This window comes from Balaenoptera physalus, assembly GCF_965194825.1.
Source record: "Balaenoptera physalus genome assembly, chromosome: 13".
Classification (NCBI taxonomy): Eukaryota; Metazoa; Chordata; class Mammalia; order Artiodactyla; family Balaenopteridae; genus Balaenoptera; species Balaenoptera physalus.
Window position 1 is genome coordinate 18603829 of NC_138892.1, and position 15461 is coordinate 18619289.

General features: G+C 47.4%; 1 protein-coding gene across 1 annotated transcript in view; it reads right to left on the reverse strand.

The window, feature by feature from the left end:
- Positions 1-209: 209 nt before the first annotated feature.
- Positions 210-15461, reverse strand: part of STAB2 (stabilin 2) — a 179262-nt gene continuing 164010 nt past the window's right edge. Inside the window, exons 64-71 of the mRNA XM_082419566.1 lie at positions 13767-13932; positions 13514-13620; positions 11098-11217; positions 10171-10311; positions 7734-7841; positions 6636-6764; positions 5538-5654; positions 210-709 (exon numbers count right to left, since the gene is read on the reverse strand). Of these exons, the coding sequence (XP_082275692.1) occupies positions 659-709; positions 5538-5654; positions 6636-6764; positions 7734-7841; positions 10171-10311; positions 11098-11217; positions 13514-13620; positions 13767-13932 (939 nt within the window). The 3' untranslated portion in view covers positions 210-658. The remainder of the gene's footprint in view (positions 710-5537; positions 5655-6635; positions 6765-7733; positions 7842-10170; positions 10312-11097; positions 11218-13513; positions 13621-13766; positions 13933-15461) is intronic.

Genomic DNA, 15461 nt, shown 5'->3' on the forward strand with positions numbered 1-15461 from the left:
TGGCCATCCTAGTGGGTGTGAAGTGGTATCTCAATGTGGTTCTCATGTCTTCTTCACACAAGCAAACAAAACAGAATTAAGAAAGAAGCGTTCATAAGGCAGATGTTGGCTAGTTGAAAAGGCCCTAAGAAGCCCAAACAAGTTGGTTTTACCTTCAAAGTTTGACCCCTCCCGTGGCGAACAGTCTTTTTGTTTCCCAAAACACTGGATTTGTTCCATTGACTTTATTTCTATTCTGTAACCAATACTTCAGCACATTTCACGTGCCAGACACTGTGCTGGGTGCTGAGATATAAAGACGAATGAGGGAGGTCCCTGCCTTTGGGAGCTTACAGTCTAATAGGGAAATAAGACAAGGTCACTAGAGTGTTGGCCACTGAAGGTACACGGGAAGGACAGGAGAGAGTCAGGGAGGGAGCAGCCTCCGTGGGTTGGTGGGTGGATTTAACATGGTCCCTCACCCACAGAAACAGAATAATCCCCCAGGTCAACCAAAGAGATGAGGTACGGCTTGAGTGTTTCATACTTTGAAATGTTAAAGGACCTTACATTTCCCACAGGCAACTGGGGCTGAGGATTCACAGTTGACGGCCTTCCTGAGGCGGCTCCGGGTGCCCCGGTGGCGGCGGGTGATGTCTGGCTGGGGCAGGTCCGGCCCTCACAGCGCCCCCAGGGGGTCAGTGCTGTCCAGCTGCTGGCCTTCAGGGTCCTGGAAATGAGAGGTCTGTGAGCCACGCAGAGGGTGCAGGCCCTCTGCTTGTGAATCCTTCCGGGTCGAGCATTCTTATGGCTACTGGTCTGAGGCCTTGATGGGGTTCAGGACACGCTACCCCCAAACAAAGCACCTTGGCACATTAAATGTCTTAAACTGAAGGAATTTTTTAAAAATGGCAGAAGCAGGAAGGTCACTCCAACCCCCTTGCCCTACCTCCTTGCCTTTCTTCCCTGAAACAGGTAACAGAATTCCCATGTGAAAGATGCCCTCCCTGTACCAGGAGGAAAGAAGACACCACCACAGATGGGGAATTGGGGGACTAAAATCTGTACAAACAAACCTTGTTCACTAACCCTTATCTTCCTAGTGACTTCACCATTCACTACCCCTAGCCCCAAACCCCTTTCTCATGTCAATTCCTCACACATCATCTACTGTCTAAAAGGTACAAAAGCTTCCTCTTCTGGTCCCTCCTTTGGGTCTTTGTTTTCTCCTGAAGGCTCCCACGTACAGGTAAGCATTCAATAAAATGTACATGCTTTTGTCCTGTGAGTCTGTCTTTATCAGTTTACTTTCCAGGCCCAGCTAGGGATCTTAGGAGGGTCAAGGAAAACTTCTTCCTCCCCTACAGCCTAAAACATGATTCTTCCCCCAGTGCCCCGTGGACACACGTGTTGGGAGCGAGCATGGCTTCACACTGCTGTCCCGTGGCTCATGGCATGGAGGTTAGGGCCCCGTTCTGGGTGCAGTCTCTGCTGTTTGAAGGTGTGTGGCCCTGGACAAATCATTTGAACTGTGCTGTAGTTTCCTCATCTATAAAGAATCCTAGTAATATTTCCCTGACAGGGAGGTGTGAGGCTTAAATTAGATGATACTACATTAAGGAAGATTAAAAAAGCACCCCACAAAAGGTGGCTGTTACTCTGATTACAAAAAAACTTTCCAGTTGAAAATTCATCCTGAACCAGGGTCTAATCAGAAGCCCCAGTCCAGAGGCAGCCACTCTGAACCGTCTTCTGTCTCTGTGGCTCCGATCAGCACTGAAGTTTTGTTAATTCGCATCATGGATGTTCATGCTGTCTAGATTGACTCCAGATAGTCTATAGGCAATGCCCGCTCCCTCAATATAAAAGGCATGAGAATCAAGCACACTTGGGGCTGGTATCCTCAGCTTGGGATTCCCATAACTGGAACATTTTTGCCACCTGGTTGAATGAGAAGGGTTGAGCTGAACCCTGCATCTGAGATACTCTCTCACCTGCCTCCGGCAAGTCTTTCATGCACGGGGCTCATGGAGCCCTGAGAAGAGGCCAGACAGCTGAGAAGGCATGGAGAGCATTGAACAGGATGTGTAATTTTTCCCCCTTGCTTTTAAAATGAGGTTGATTTCAATATCACAAGGCTTACAGAAATAATAGACTATTAGTAGATGCAGTTTAGCTGAACCTGCCCTTGCAATTTGGACTGGAAACTTTTACATGGGTTTGATTGAAAAAACAGGATTTATGATCTGGTTATTTTTCAATATTGCAGACATATTAAATCTGCTACCACAGGCACTATGAACCATGGGATATTTGCATTTGGTTCACTGCAGAAAAATAGTAACAGATGTTGCACTCTATGAGCTTACAGTGGTACAATAAAGTATGGTAATGTTTCAGTGCCAACTTACAGAAATTTAGTATAGCTCCTGCCCTGTGGAGTTGGGGTGCGTCACCCTCCCAGTGTGGATGTGTTCACCACCGTGTAAGCTCGCTGAACCCCCTACTATTGGGACTTTATGGATGATGATGGGAGTAGAAGGATGTGAGCTCCCCTCTTCTTATGAAAACACCAAAATCGCAACTAACTGCTGAACAACCATTGACAAAAAACACTGGAACCTACCAAAAAAGATATCCTATGTCCAAAGACAAAGAAGAAGCCACAATGAGACGGTGAGACGGTAGGAGGGGCACAATTGCAATAATATCAAATCCCATACCTGCCAGGTGGGTGAACCACAAACTGGAATATAATTCTATAGCAGAGGTTCTCTCACAGGAGTGAAAGTTCTGAGCCTCACATCAGGCTCCCCAGCCTGGGGGTCTGGCAATGGGAGGAGGAGTCCCCAGAGAACCTGGCTTTGAAGCCCAGCAGGGTTTGATCGCAGGAATTCCACAGGACTGGGGGAAACAGAAACTCCACGCTTGGAGGGTGCACACAGGACCCAGGGGAAAAAGCAGTGACCTCATAGGAGCCTGGGCCAGACCTACCTTCTGGTATTGGAGAGTCTCCTGAGGAGGTGGGAGGCGGCTGTGGCTCACTGCGGGGACAAGATACTGGCGGTGGTAGTTCTAGGGAGTACTCATTGGTGGGAGCCCTCTTGGAGGCTGCCGTTTCTCAACCAAGACGTGGCGCCACCCAACAGCCTGCAAGCTCCAGTGCTGGGACGCCTCTGGCCCGACAACCAGGAGGGTGGGAATACAGCCCCACCCATCAGCAGACAGGCTGCTTAAAGCCTTCCTGAGTGCACAGCTGCCTGATAAACATACCCCTTGACATGGCACCAGCCACCAGTGGGACAAGACCCAGCTCCACCCACCAGTAGGCAGGAACCAGTCCCTCCCACCAGGAAGCCTGCATAGCCTCACCCACCAGGGGGCAGACAGCAGAAGCAAGAAGAACTACAACCCTGCAGCCTGCGGAATGGAAACAGCAATCACACAAAGTAAGGCAAAATGAGACGGCAGAGGAATATGTCCCAGACGAAGGAACAAGATAAAACCCCAGAAGAACAATTAAGTGAAGTGGAGAGAGGCAATCTACCTGAAGAAGAATTCAGAATAATAATAGTAAAGATGATCCAAGATCTCAGAAAAAGAATGGAGGCACAGATCGAGAAGATACAAGAAATGTTTAACAAGGACCTAGAAGAACTAAAGAACAAACAAACAGAGATGAACAATACAATAACTGCAATGAAATATACACTAGGAGGAATCAATAGAATAACTGAGGTAGAAGAATGGATAAGTGGGCTGGAAGACAGAATGGTGGAAATCACTGCTGTGGAACAAAATAAAGAAAAATGAAATGAGGACAGTCTAAGAGACCTCTGGGACAACATTAAATGTACCAACATTTGCATTATGGGGTCCCAGAAGGAGAAGAGAGAGAGAAAGGACCTGAGAAAATATTGGAAGAGATAATAGCTGAAAAATTCCCTAACATGGGAAAGGAAACAGTCACCCAAGTCCAGGAAGTGCAGAGAGTCCCATACAGGATAAACCCAAGGAGGAACATGCCGAGACACATAGTAATCAAAGTGGCAAAAATTAAAGACAAAGAAAAAAAATTAAAAGCAACAAGGGAAAAGCAACAAATAACATACAAGGGAATTCCCATAAGGTTATCAGCTGATTTCTCAGCAGAAACTCTTCAGGCCAGAAGGGAGTGGCATGATATATTTAAAGTGTTGAAAGGGAAGAACCTACAACCAAGAAGACTCTACCTAGCGAGGATCTCATTCAGATTCGATGGAGAAATCAAAAGCTTTACAGACAGGCAAAAGCTAAGAGTATTCAGCACCACCAGACCAGCTTTTCAACAAATGCTAAAGGAACTTCTCTAAATGGAAAAGAAAAGGCCACAACTAGAAACAAGAAAATTATGAATGGAAAAGCTCACCGGTAAAGGCAAACATACAGTAAAGGTAGGAAATCATCTGCCTACAAATATGATTATCAAAACCAGCAATTATGAGAAGAGGAGAATACAAATGCAGGATACGGGAAATGCATTTAAATTAAAAGACCAGCAACTTAAAACAATCTTGTTTATATATAGACTACTATATCAAAACCTCATGGTAACCACAAACCAAAAATCTACAATAGATACACACACACACACACAAAGGGATTTTTTGGAGGCTTCCTCACATGGGTGTGATTGATTATTAGCTCTGTGTCTAGCCCCTCTTTCCTCTTTTAAGGGTGAAGGGTGGGGCTGAGAATTCCAACCTTCTAATCATGGCTTGGTCTTTCTGGTGACCAGCCCCCATCCAGGAGCCATCCAGGAGCCCGCCCAGAAGCTCCTCATCAGAACAGAAGATGCCCCTAGTGTTCTTATCACTTAGGAAATTACAGGGGTTTATGAGCTCTGGGGCAGAGACCCATATACATTTCCTCTTATCTCCCTCCTAGCTTCTCAGTCCAGACCTGGTAATAAATTAGAGGCAGGGCGGTATCTTCCACATTCAGTGTGAATGGGGTGCCCTGCCACGGGGTTAATGTCAGTGGAGGCTCCGTCTAAGCTCAAGTGTCACTAACTCTAGAAACAAGTGGTCCTTTCCTGGAAGACCAGAGCAGAATATGCTCCCCTAGATACAAAAGACCTTATCAAAGAAACGTAGCTCCTAAAGCAAGCAGCAGCTCTGACAACAGGCAAAAGAATCCTGGACAACAGTGTAAATGTTGAAGCAGTTTTATGTCTTAACTTTGCACCTGCTACCTCATCAATGTTTGTGGCAGAATTTGGCCCAAGATTTCTTCTCCTTGTGACCTCTCACCTGGTCACGAGGTAGGGGTTGGGCAACCCCTAGTTCTCTCCTGCCTCTGACTGTTGGACGCCTCTGCCGTCCACTCAAGAGAGCTCAGAACGCTGCACAGCTACATGGCTTCACCCAGCTCACAACACTCGATTTTAGGCTTGTTGCCGGGAGACATGTTCTAGTAGTGAGATTTCTTGGTGCACAGCTTTCCACTGAGATTTGCTGAAAGACATCGTTCCCCTGCACCCCAGCTGAACCTGTTCCTAGAGAAAAACACACACTCACCATGAAGGGGTCGTAGGAAGGTTCTGGGGTTGCTGAGGCTGTGTTCTCGTACATGGGGTTCGAGATATTCTCGGGCTGCTGCTTGCCGAGAGCTGCCACGTCGATATCCTCTTCCGACTGCTCGGAAAGACAAGCACAGGGCTGAGCACCGCCAAGTCCCCGAGGCAGGAGTGTCTCATCGAAGTTGGCGGGTAAAGCAAGCCACTCCACGCCCGCCTCCAGGAGCTTTTTCCTTTTCCTCTTATTGAGATCTGACTTACATATAATATCATGCACCAATCTTAAATGTTCAGTTCAATGACTTCTTTATACGTCCCCCCAGGTATGACCACCACCCAAATCAGCATATAGGGCCTGTCCATCCCCCCCAGAAGGTGCCCTCATGCCCCTCGCCCGCCAATATCCGGTCCCACCCAGGGTAACTGCTATTCTGACTCCTGTCACCTGGCGTGGTTTTGCCTGTCCTTGAACTTAATATAAAAGGAATCATACAGCACGTGCACTTTTGCTAGATGTGATGTTTTATAAATCATGTATATGGTGCTGATAAATACGCAGGTTATCTGCCAGAAGGAAGTGACCTACTGCTTGGGGGATGCTGGTAAACCTGGTCCCCAGTGTCTCCCCAGGGTCACCCCACAATCAGCCAAGACCCGCTGACCTGGATGTGGGCTCAACAGTTCAAAGAGGGCCAACGTGTTTCCCTGGCTGTGGCGTGAGGCCTCTGGCTGTGTAGGTCCCTACCCTGTCCCCACCCTCAGAGTCAGCCTTGAAGCTCAGATCAATGCTGGTGGGTGCCTGTCTTGTGAATCCTCCAAGGTGAGTGGCCCCCTGGGCCCCTGGTGAGTTTGCCTCCAAGCCAGACCCCTGGCACGAAGGGCCACTGGCAGCCCATCACCCTCCTCTGTATCCTGTCTCGGCCAGGAAGAGGGCCTTGGAGCTGCCACTGCTGCTCTCTTAGGGGCAGAGGCCCCACCCAGGAGACGGGAAGTGTGTGCCAGGCACCCAGCTGCCGGCGAGCTCTGAAGCAGCCCAGAGCCAGGGGCTGGGTTTCAGAGAGGACCCCCATGCCCATGTTCCCATTTTTCTCCGTCTTACCTCAAAATGCTGAAAGCCGATTGTTCTCTGGTTTAATCGAAAGTAAGAATATGCAGCCAAAGCGATGGCTCCAGTGACCAGGACGATGGCAAAGAACATCCCCGTTCCCAAGCCAGCGTGGCTTGAAGTCTGCACACAGAAAGGGGAGCGGTTGGTACTCAAAACTGGTGACTTCCCCAAAGAGGTGTGCTTTCTGGAGCCTACCCCATTCTGGCTGGCCTGAGGCATCTTGGTACCAGTCGGGATAAAAATAATGATAAAATTGTTAACATGTATCTAGCCCTTACTATTTCCAGGGTCTGTTCTAAGCCCCCTTACTATTTCCAGGGTCTGTTCTAAGCCCCCTTACACAAAATAATCCATTTAAATGTATACTAACACAAAGAGATAAGAACAATTTTTATTGTTTCCACTTTCATATGGGGGAATGGAGACACAGAGCGGGTAAGCACTTGCCCAATATCACACAGCCTGTGAGTGGTAGAGGTGGGCTTTGGAAGCCAGCCTGGCTTTGGAACTTAGGTGCATAACCACTATGCTGTGGAACTTCCCAGCAGCCAGCTGTGCTTGCCCCTCCCTCATACTTTTAGAACAAAGTTAGAATACTAACATCACCACCACCAACCAACCACAGCCAGCTGACCAACTCTTATATAGCATGTACTATGTGCCAGGGACTGTCTTCATTATTTTATATTAACTCGCCCTCCCAAGAACCCAGGGAGGGAGGCATTATGACCTCGATTTTGCAGATAAGAAAAATGGGGCTCAGTGACGTTCTGGGCTTGTCTAAGGTCACACGGTTATGAAGTGGAGACGCTCAGGATTTTCACGCCCTTTCCAGTGGTTTCTCCACTGGCCCATCCTGCCCTTTTCATTCAACAGATATTGATGGTGACAGGTGTTACATTGCTAATGCACTGGAGTGGGGGTGGGATGCAACAGGGCCCGGCATCCCTGAGGCCAGCTGCCGTGGATGGGGGAGGCACCTCCAGTATCTGGAGGAGGCGTGGACAGGGCTTCCAGGAGTAGTTTGCTTCTTGGGGAGTGGACATTGGGGTTCCCCCCGGCCCCTCACCAGGAACCCTGGATACTCACCACTGGGGTGGGAGGTGCTTTTAAAGGCCTGGAAATGACATGAATAATCCCATTGGAGGCAAAGATGTCCCACTGCAGAATGGCTCTTCCATCAACGAACCTGGTCTCCTAGGGGAGATGAGAAGAGGCTGGTGGAGATCTCTGACCACCTGACTCTTACTCTCCATGTGGACAGTAAGCCCTTGCTCAGCCCTTTCATGGAGGAAAGTTGTCCAGTTTCCCCGAGGTCCTGGCGCCTGGGCTTCAGGCCAATCCTCACTGACAGGTAGCATAGGACTTGCGCTCACCCTCTGGACAGCCCAAAACACATTAGTAACTCTTGTGCCAACAAGCGATCTAAGAGCTGCAGAGACCCCAGGAGGTCATTCTGTCCAGCCCACTTGTTTAACAGATGAGAGTTCAGAAGGAAAATGGTATGTCCAAGATCACCCAGGTCGTAGGTGGCAAATCGCATGCCTCTGGATTCCAGATCCACTGCTGTGAACATCACACCACACTGTTAGAAAGGGATTTTAAGTGATCTAATTCCTTGCTAATCAAAGTGTGCTCCACCGGCTTGTGGCGTGGGCAGTCACCTGAGAGTGCCTTAGAAGTGCAGAACCTGAGGCCTCACAACCCACCCACTGAATTACAACATGCATTTTAACAAACCTGTAGGTGATTAAAATGCATAGTATATTTTGAGAAGCACTGGTCTAAACTATTGATCTTCAGTAATAAAGATCATTTATTAGGTAAAAATTAAAAATAATTCATTTAGCCCTTGCTACATGTCAGATACTACTATCACACGTCGAAAGACTTGAATCACTGAATCTCCATAAAAGCCTATGATTTGACAAAACTGCAATGAGGTATCACCTCACACCAGTCAGAATGGCCGTCATCAAAAAGTCTACAAATAATAAATGCTGAAGAGGGTGTGGAGAAAAGGGAGCCCTCCTACAGTGCTGGTGGGAATGTAAATTGGTACAGCCACTATGGAGAACAGTATGGAGGTTCCTTAAAAAACCAAAAATAGAGTTACCATATGATCCAGCAATCCCACTCCTGGGCATATATCTGGAGAAAACCATAATTCGAAAAGATACACGCACCCCAATGTTCATAGCAGCTCTATTTACAATAGCTAAGACATGGAAGCAACCTAAATTTCCATTGACAGATGAATGGATAAAGAAGATGTGGTACATATAAACAAGAGAATATTACTTGGCCATAAAAAAATGAAATAATGCCATTTGCAGCAACATGGATGGACCTAGAGATGATCACACTAAGTCAGTCAGGCAGAAAGACAAATTTTATCATATGTATCACTTATATCTGGAATCTAAAAAAATGATACAAATGAATTTATTTACAAAACAGAAACAGACTCACAGACATAGAAAACAAACTTATGGTTAACACAGGGGAAAGGTAGGGAGGAAGGATATATTAGGAGTATAGGATTAACAGATATACTCTACTATATATAAAATAGATAATTAACAAGGACCTACTATATAGCACAGGGAACTATAGTCAATGTTTTGTAATAACCTATATGGAAAAGAATCTGAAAAAATATATATATAATTGAATATATATCTAATTGAATCATTTTGCTGTACTCCTAAAACTAACACAACATTGTAAATCAACTATACTTCGATTAAAAAAATGTTTTTAAAAAAGCCTATGATTTGAACATCATGGTTGTCATGGTCACATTACCACCACCACTATCACTACTTCTAATATCACTACCACCACTATCATCCCCACCATCATCCATCATCATCATCAAAATAATCATCACCACCACCACCATCATCATCATCATCAACACACCACCATCGTGAACAACATCACCATTATTACCATCATAATCATCATCATTACCAACATCATTAACACCATCACCATTATCAAAATATCACTATTACCACCATCATAATCGTCATCATCACCGCTACCACCACCACCATCATCATCAACATCATTAACACAGCACCAACATCCCTATTTTTCAGATGAGGAAATTGGGACACAGAGAAGTTAGATAACTTGTCTAAGTTCCTAGAGCTAGTGAGTGGCAGAACTGGTTTTCATACTAGGGTCATTTGACTTGAAGGCTCCATGTTCACACCTAGGATAGGCTGGCAATCTGACAGAAATAAAGGCAGAGAATCAGACTGCTTTAAAATGGTTTCATTTATAGTTCCTCATTACCAGCTTCTGGGGCTGGCGGTCACCAATGGCTTATTTACCAAAGGGTAGGGGCTGCCTGACAGTGTGGTGTATTCTGGTGTGCAGCTAGTACCGCTAACTGCAGCTTTGGAGTTTACTTTTACATTATAAGGGTTGCCGTCTATTAAGCACCTACTCTCTGCTAGGAGCTTGGCATATATTATCTCCACTTCTCCCTATAAGCCCAGAAGGCTTTTCATACCGGTTGGCGCTGGTCCTGGCTGGAGGTGATGAGCAGCTGGCTTCCCAGCCTAGTGTGCAGGATGGTACCGTTGACAAGGTCATTGTAAAAAAAGATGCTGACATTGGCGAGATGGTGCTCGATGTCCCGCCCAGACAGAGTCTGAGAGGAAAGAAGAGACACAAGAATGGTCTTTAAAGGCCAAGCAATATTTTCTCCTTTTAATGACAAGGATGACCCAGGGAAAAACATCACTTCGCAAAGCCTTGGCTTTTCTGCCTCCACTTTGAAAGTCATTTTTATGGTCTAAGCAGAGCTTCCCAGTGGTGTCCTGGGAGGAGTGGGTCTTGAGTGGGTAACAAGTAAGCAGAGGTATTGCTTCTCTCAGCCCTCAGTGGGGTTTGGGCTGTCAGAGCCTGTGGGTGGGCTGAATAAACATTGCCAGTTCCTCTGTGTGCCATGACATGAAAAAGGTTGATGTAGTAGATCAGTTGCATCCATGGCCCTGGTTCTTCACCCCTCCCTGTATCCTTGCCCTTTACCACATAATCTGAGGGCCTCCCACTCTGACTTTGGGCTCAGCCACATGACCTGTTGGGCCACTGGCATATTAGCAAATGTGACCAGAGAGGGGCTTAGAAAGTACCGCCAGGACTGGGCTTGCTCTCGCCACATGCCCGGGCTAGCCTGCTGGAGGATGAGAGCCCTGTGGAGCAGAGCCCCAGACAAGCCAGCCTAGATAACCTGACGGCCAGCCCAGCTTAGACACATGAGCATGCCTGGCCTAGCCCGGAAGAACTGCCAGCTGATCTACAGATGTTTGAGCTAAATAAATGTGTAGCCACTGCATTTTGGGATCGTTTGTAGCATTGCACGGTTGTGGTGATAGATAACTGATACTGTCTAGAAGCGCTAGTCTAAAGCACAGACATCAGGAACAAAACTCACCTCATTTTCCCCCAGCCCACTGTTCTGTGGCACAAAGAGGGTGCTTCGGATCGACAGGTCAGTCAGGTGTTTCAGAAATGCCCGGCCTCTGGCTGAGCTGTTGGAATAGGCCAGCACTTCCTGGGGAGAGGAAGGAGGTGGTCAGATGGGTCAGCCTGGTGTGCAGGGACTGGGGTGGCTGGAGAGGGTGGCATCACCCCTCTGGGAATATTCCTGATGGTCGTCCCAACTCAGGCTGCCACTTGTCTGCTCTTCTTTCTGACTGCCCCTTGAGAAAATTTTAGGAGGATTTTTCCTTTCCTCAATAAATCCTATGGTCCCAAGTCATAGCCCGCTTACAGGCCATTCTCAACAGGACAGCCCGTGTAGTCTTTGAAACGTTAAGTGAAATCTTGAGTCTCCTTTTGTCAAAACCCTGCAAGGGCCCCCACTTCACCCAGAGGAAAAGCCAAAGTCCTTACAATTGCCCCTGAGGCCCAAACCATCTGGACACTTGCTCCTCTGACCCCGTGCCCAGCTGTCCTCTCGCTCACTCTGTTCCAGCCACACTGGCCTCCCTGACGTTCCTCAAGCTTGCCCAGCACTCTCCTGCCTTTCCTCCTTTGCCTGGTTGTTCCTTCTGCCTGGAATATTCTTCCTCCAAATCTGCATGGTTAACTTCCTCTCTTCTGTTCACACTTTACTCACATGTCACCTTCTCACTAAGGCCTTTCCTCATCACTCTATGCAAAATGGGAACCCTGTGGTTCCCCTTCCCCTCCCCACCCCCCGCATAGCCTAGATCATCTTCTAGCTTTCAATACTATTTACTTATTTATTCTGTTTATTGTTTGTCTATTTTGTTCACTGATATATCTGAAGCACTTTGTAAGTACTCAATACATACTCACTGAACAAATTTTAAGAAATCACACTACCCAGTTCAGCTTTGTCATTGTGCAGAGAGCACTACTGACACCCAGAGAAGATAATTTGCTGGAGGGCACATAGCCAGTGGGTTTTGCTCTACACTGTCTTTTCTCTGAGATGCTGTCACAAGCCAAGCTCCCATGCAGAACAAATATTGGTTTGGGTGTTTACCTTTAGAGTATTTACAGTAACCCTGATTTTTTAGATGAGTTAGGTGGATACCTTTGGTCTGTGGAAAAAGGCTCGCCATTGTGGGGTCCTTGGTCTAGCTTCTGCCCTGCTCCTACAAGCGCTATACTTATGCTCAGTCCCCTCTCCTTGGCTGTGTCCTTGACCTTGCTAAGCCTCAGTTTCTTCATCTGCAAAATGGGAATAATAGCAGAAGTGACTTCATAAGGTTGCATAAGGATTTATTCCTTCTAGCAAGTATTTATTGAGCACCTACTATATGCCAGCCACAAGGCAGAGAAAATCCTTTCCCTTATGGAGCTTATGTTCTATGAACCAAGTGAAAAGTGCCCTGAAAGGGCTCAGTACAATGCCCCGTGCGAAGGAAGTGCTCAAAAAATTTTAGCTATTGTTATTAAAATTATTATCTCAGTTCTTTCATCAGTCAACACCAATTCCTTCTCTAACAGGGGCTTTCTCTTCATTGGACGTGACTTGTAGAATATTAAAGTGACTTTAAGTGCAGTGCAGGAATTCCCTGGTGGTCCAGCGGTTAGGACTCTGCGCTTTCACTGCCGAGGGTGTGGGTTCGATCCCTGGTTGGGGAAGTAAGATCCCGCAAGCCGCATGGTGCAGCCGAAGAGAGAAAAAAAAAAAAAGTGCAGTGCAAAATGTAAGGTGACCCCATGTTGAGAATTTGGCTCACTGGGTGACCACCAGGCAGGCTTAGCTAACGGTGCCCCACCCCATCCACAAAGACAAAAGGGCATCTTACTCCTCCAGGGCCGACTCTGAAGCTGCTGTAGTTGCAAACAGAGATAAGAATACCAGCTAATACCAGTAGAGCATTTTGCATCTGCTGGCCACAGGGCTAAGCACTTTACAAATATTAAGTCATCTATTTATCACAGTGCCCCTATGAGATTGGTGCTATCATCATCTCCATTTTACAGATGAGCAAACTGAGGCTCAGAAGGGAAAGTAACTCATTTAAGGTGATGCACCAAGTAAGTGGCAAACCTAAGCTTCAAACTCAGGCAGTGAGGCTCAGTGTCGATGCTCTTTTAAGATTTTTTTGTTTTTTTTGGCTGCGCTGCACGGCATGTGGGATCTTAGTTTCCTGACTAGGGATTGAACCCACGCCCACTGCATTGGAAGCGTGGGGTCTTAACCACTGGACCGCCAGGAAGTCCCCTTTTTTTTTTTTTTTTTTGGTCAGTGTCCATGCTCTTAACTATGACTGTGAGCCTCTGTCTTCTTTGAAGGACTCACCTCTCTAATACCTGCTTTGAGGCAACCCCTCCACCCCGAGGCGAAAGCAAACAGACATGGTACATACCGTCAGGAAGTTTGTGAGCGAGGGGAAGGACATCAGGACCTGCAACAGATTTCCACTGCACGAGAAGCCATCTCCCACGTAGCCTACTTTGCAGGTGCAGTTCACATCTGGAAGGCAGGAGCACACAGGGTCCCGCCCCAGTGAGGCAGTGGCCTGGGCTGCCCCATCTCACCCTGGGAGGTCGGCTGGCCAGGCTGAGGATTGCTCAGCAGCTGCATGGCCTGGAATCTAAAGTGGGGGTGTGGGCCGTTACCTTTCATCCGGTAGCAGAAGACATCCCACATTTCACTCTTGTTGTTTCTTGTTCCGTAGTCCACTATCCCAACGATACCAGAGCCACAGTTCTGGGAGGAGTAGGATGTGGGGTAGGCTACTCGCCCACTGTCCAGCCAGCCTGCTGAACAGAGGTGGTACTTGGCCTGTAGGGACACAGACGTGGCCATGGGTCAGCTGTGATTTCATATTTGTTGTGGGGTTCTTTGGGTAATGCCTGACTCCCCCATCAGACTGAAAACTCCATGGAGTTAGGAATTATGGCCCATTTTGCCTGTTGTACCCCTGTGCCTGGAACATAGTAGGTGTTCATTAAATTTTTGTTGATTGAGCCACTGGATGGATGAAAGTGGTGCCTTCTCTTTCCTGTAGGTGCCCGGGTCCTTCACACTCATTTTTCTTCCCTCTGCCCTCGAGAAAGGATTTGCAATCAGCTATTTTTCCCTGGGTGCAAATTCTTCTGCTTATGGGTTGATAGAACTCTAACTGATCATCCGTCATCGTCCTCACCATCCTCACCATCACCATCACTGTAACACTTATTGAGAGCTTATTCTGGGCCAGGTTCTGTTGCAAGGGCTTTTCATGAGTCAACACCTTTAACACTTATATCAACCCTTTGCGATAGAAACTTAAAAAAAAATCTCTATCATATAATTGAGAAAATAGAGGCCAAAAGGGTTAAGCAACTTGCTCAAAGTCATACAGCCAGCAAGTAGCGGAGCTGAGATTCACACCCATGCAGTCTACCCCAGAGCTCTTAATCTTAAAAACTGAGTGCCTACTGTGTGCCAGTCACTGTGCCATATTACCTTTAGTCCTTATACAAACATGCCAGGTGGGACAGAGGTTTCAACGGCTTGATCAAGGCCATACAACCAGCAAGCAGGAGAAACAAAAAATTCTGACCCTCCAAGATGCTGGGTCCTGGCATCAAAGGCTTTGCTCCTTGGTAAAGAAACGTCAGGTCTGAAGATTTGGTAGTGATGGAGGTTGGAGGGCAGTAACATCATCCTGATGGACTCCCAGTGAGCAATCGCTAGCAGGTCACTCAAAGTCGCTGACCTTTCCAAATGGGCTTCTGGTTTTAGAGGCCAAGAGAGGAGCCCTGACCAGAGCTCCATTGCCTCCCTGGCTGTGGCTGGGAGCTGGGGCACTTCCCATGTACTCCCTTCACAGCCCCTCCAGACACAGAGAGCCCCGGCTATTCCAGAAAACTCAGCTGCTTTGTGGGTTCAGGGAGATCCTAGGCTTGTGGTTAACTGATCTCTTTCTGGTTTCCATCTATGAGGTACACACTCCCAGTCTGTGCCTCTGCCTTGGTGGTTGAATGTCATGATTGAGAGCAGACTTTTGGAGTCAGGGGTACATGGAACGCTGGATCTGCCACTTCTTGGCTGGGTGACATTGGGCACATTACCTTTCAGAGCCTCAGTTGCCCTATCTGCAAAAAGACATTAGGAATACCTACCTCCAGGGATGTTGTACGAATGGACAGTAATGTCAGGGAAGCACCCCACACTGTGCCTGACACACGGTAGATTCCCAGTGGACCTGATGAATCGTTATTGCTCCAGGAGCTCCCTGAACTCCCCGCTCCAGGAAGGCAACAGCCTGAGTCTCCCCTGTGTCAAGAGGAAGCTGCATCTCCTCCCCTGAAGACCCTGCCTGCACA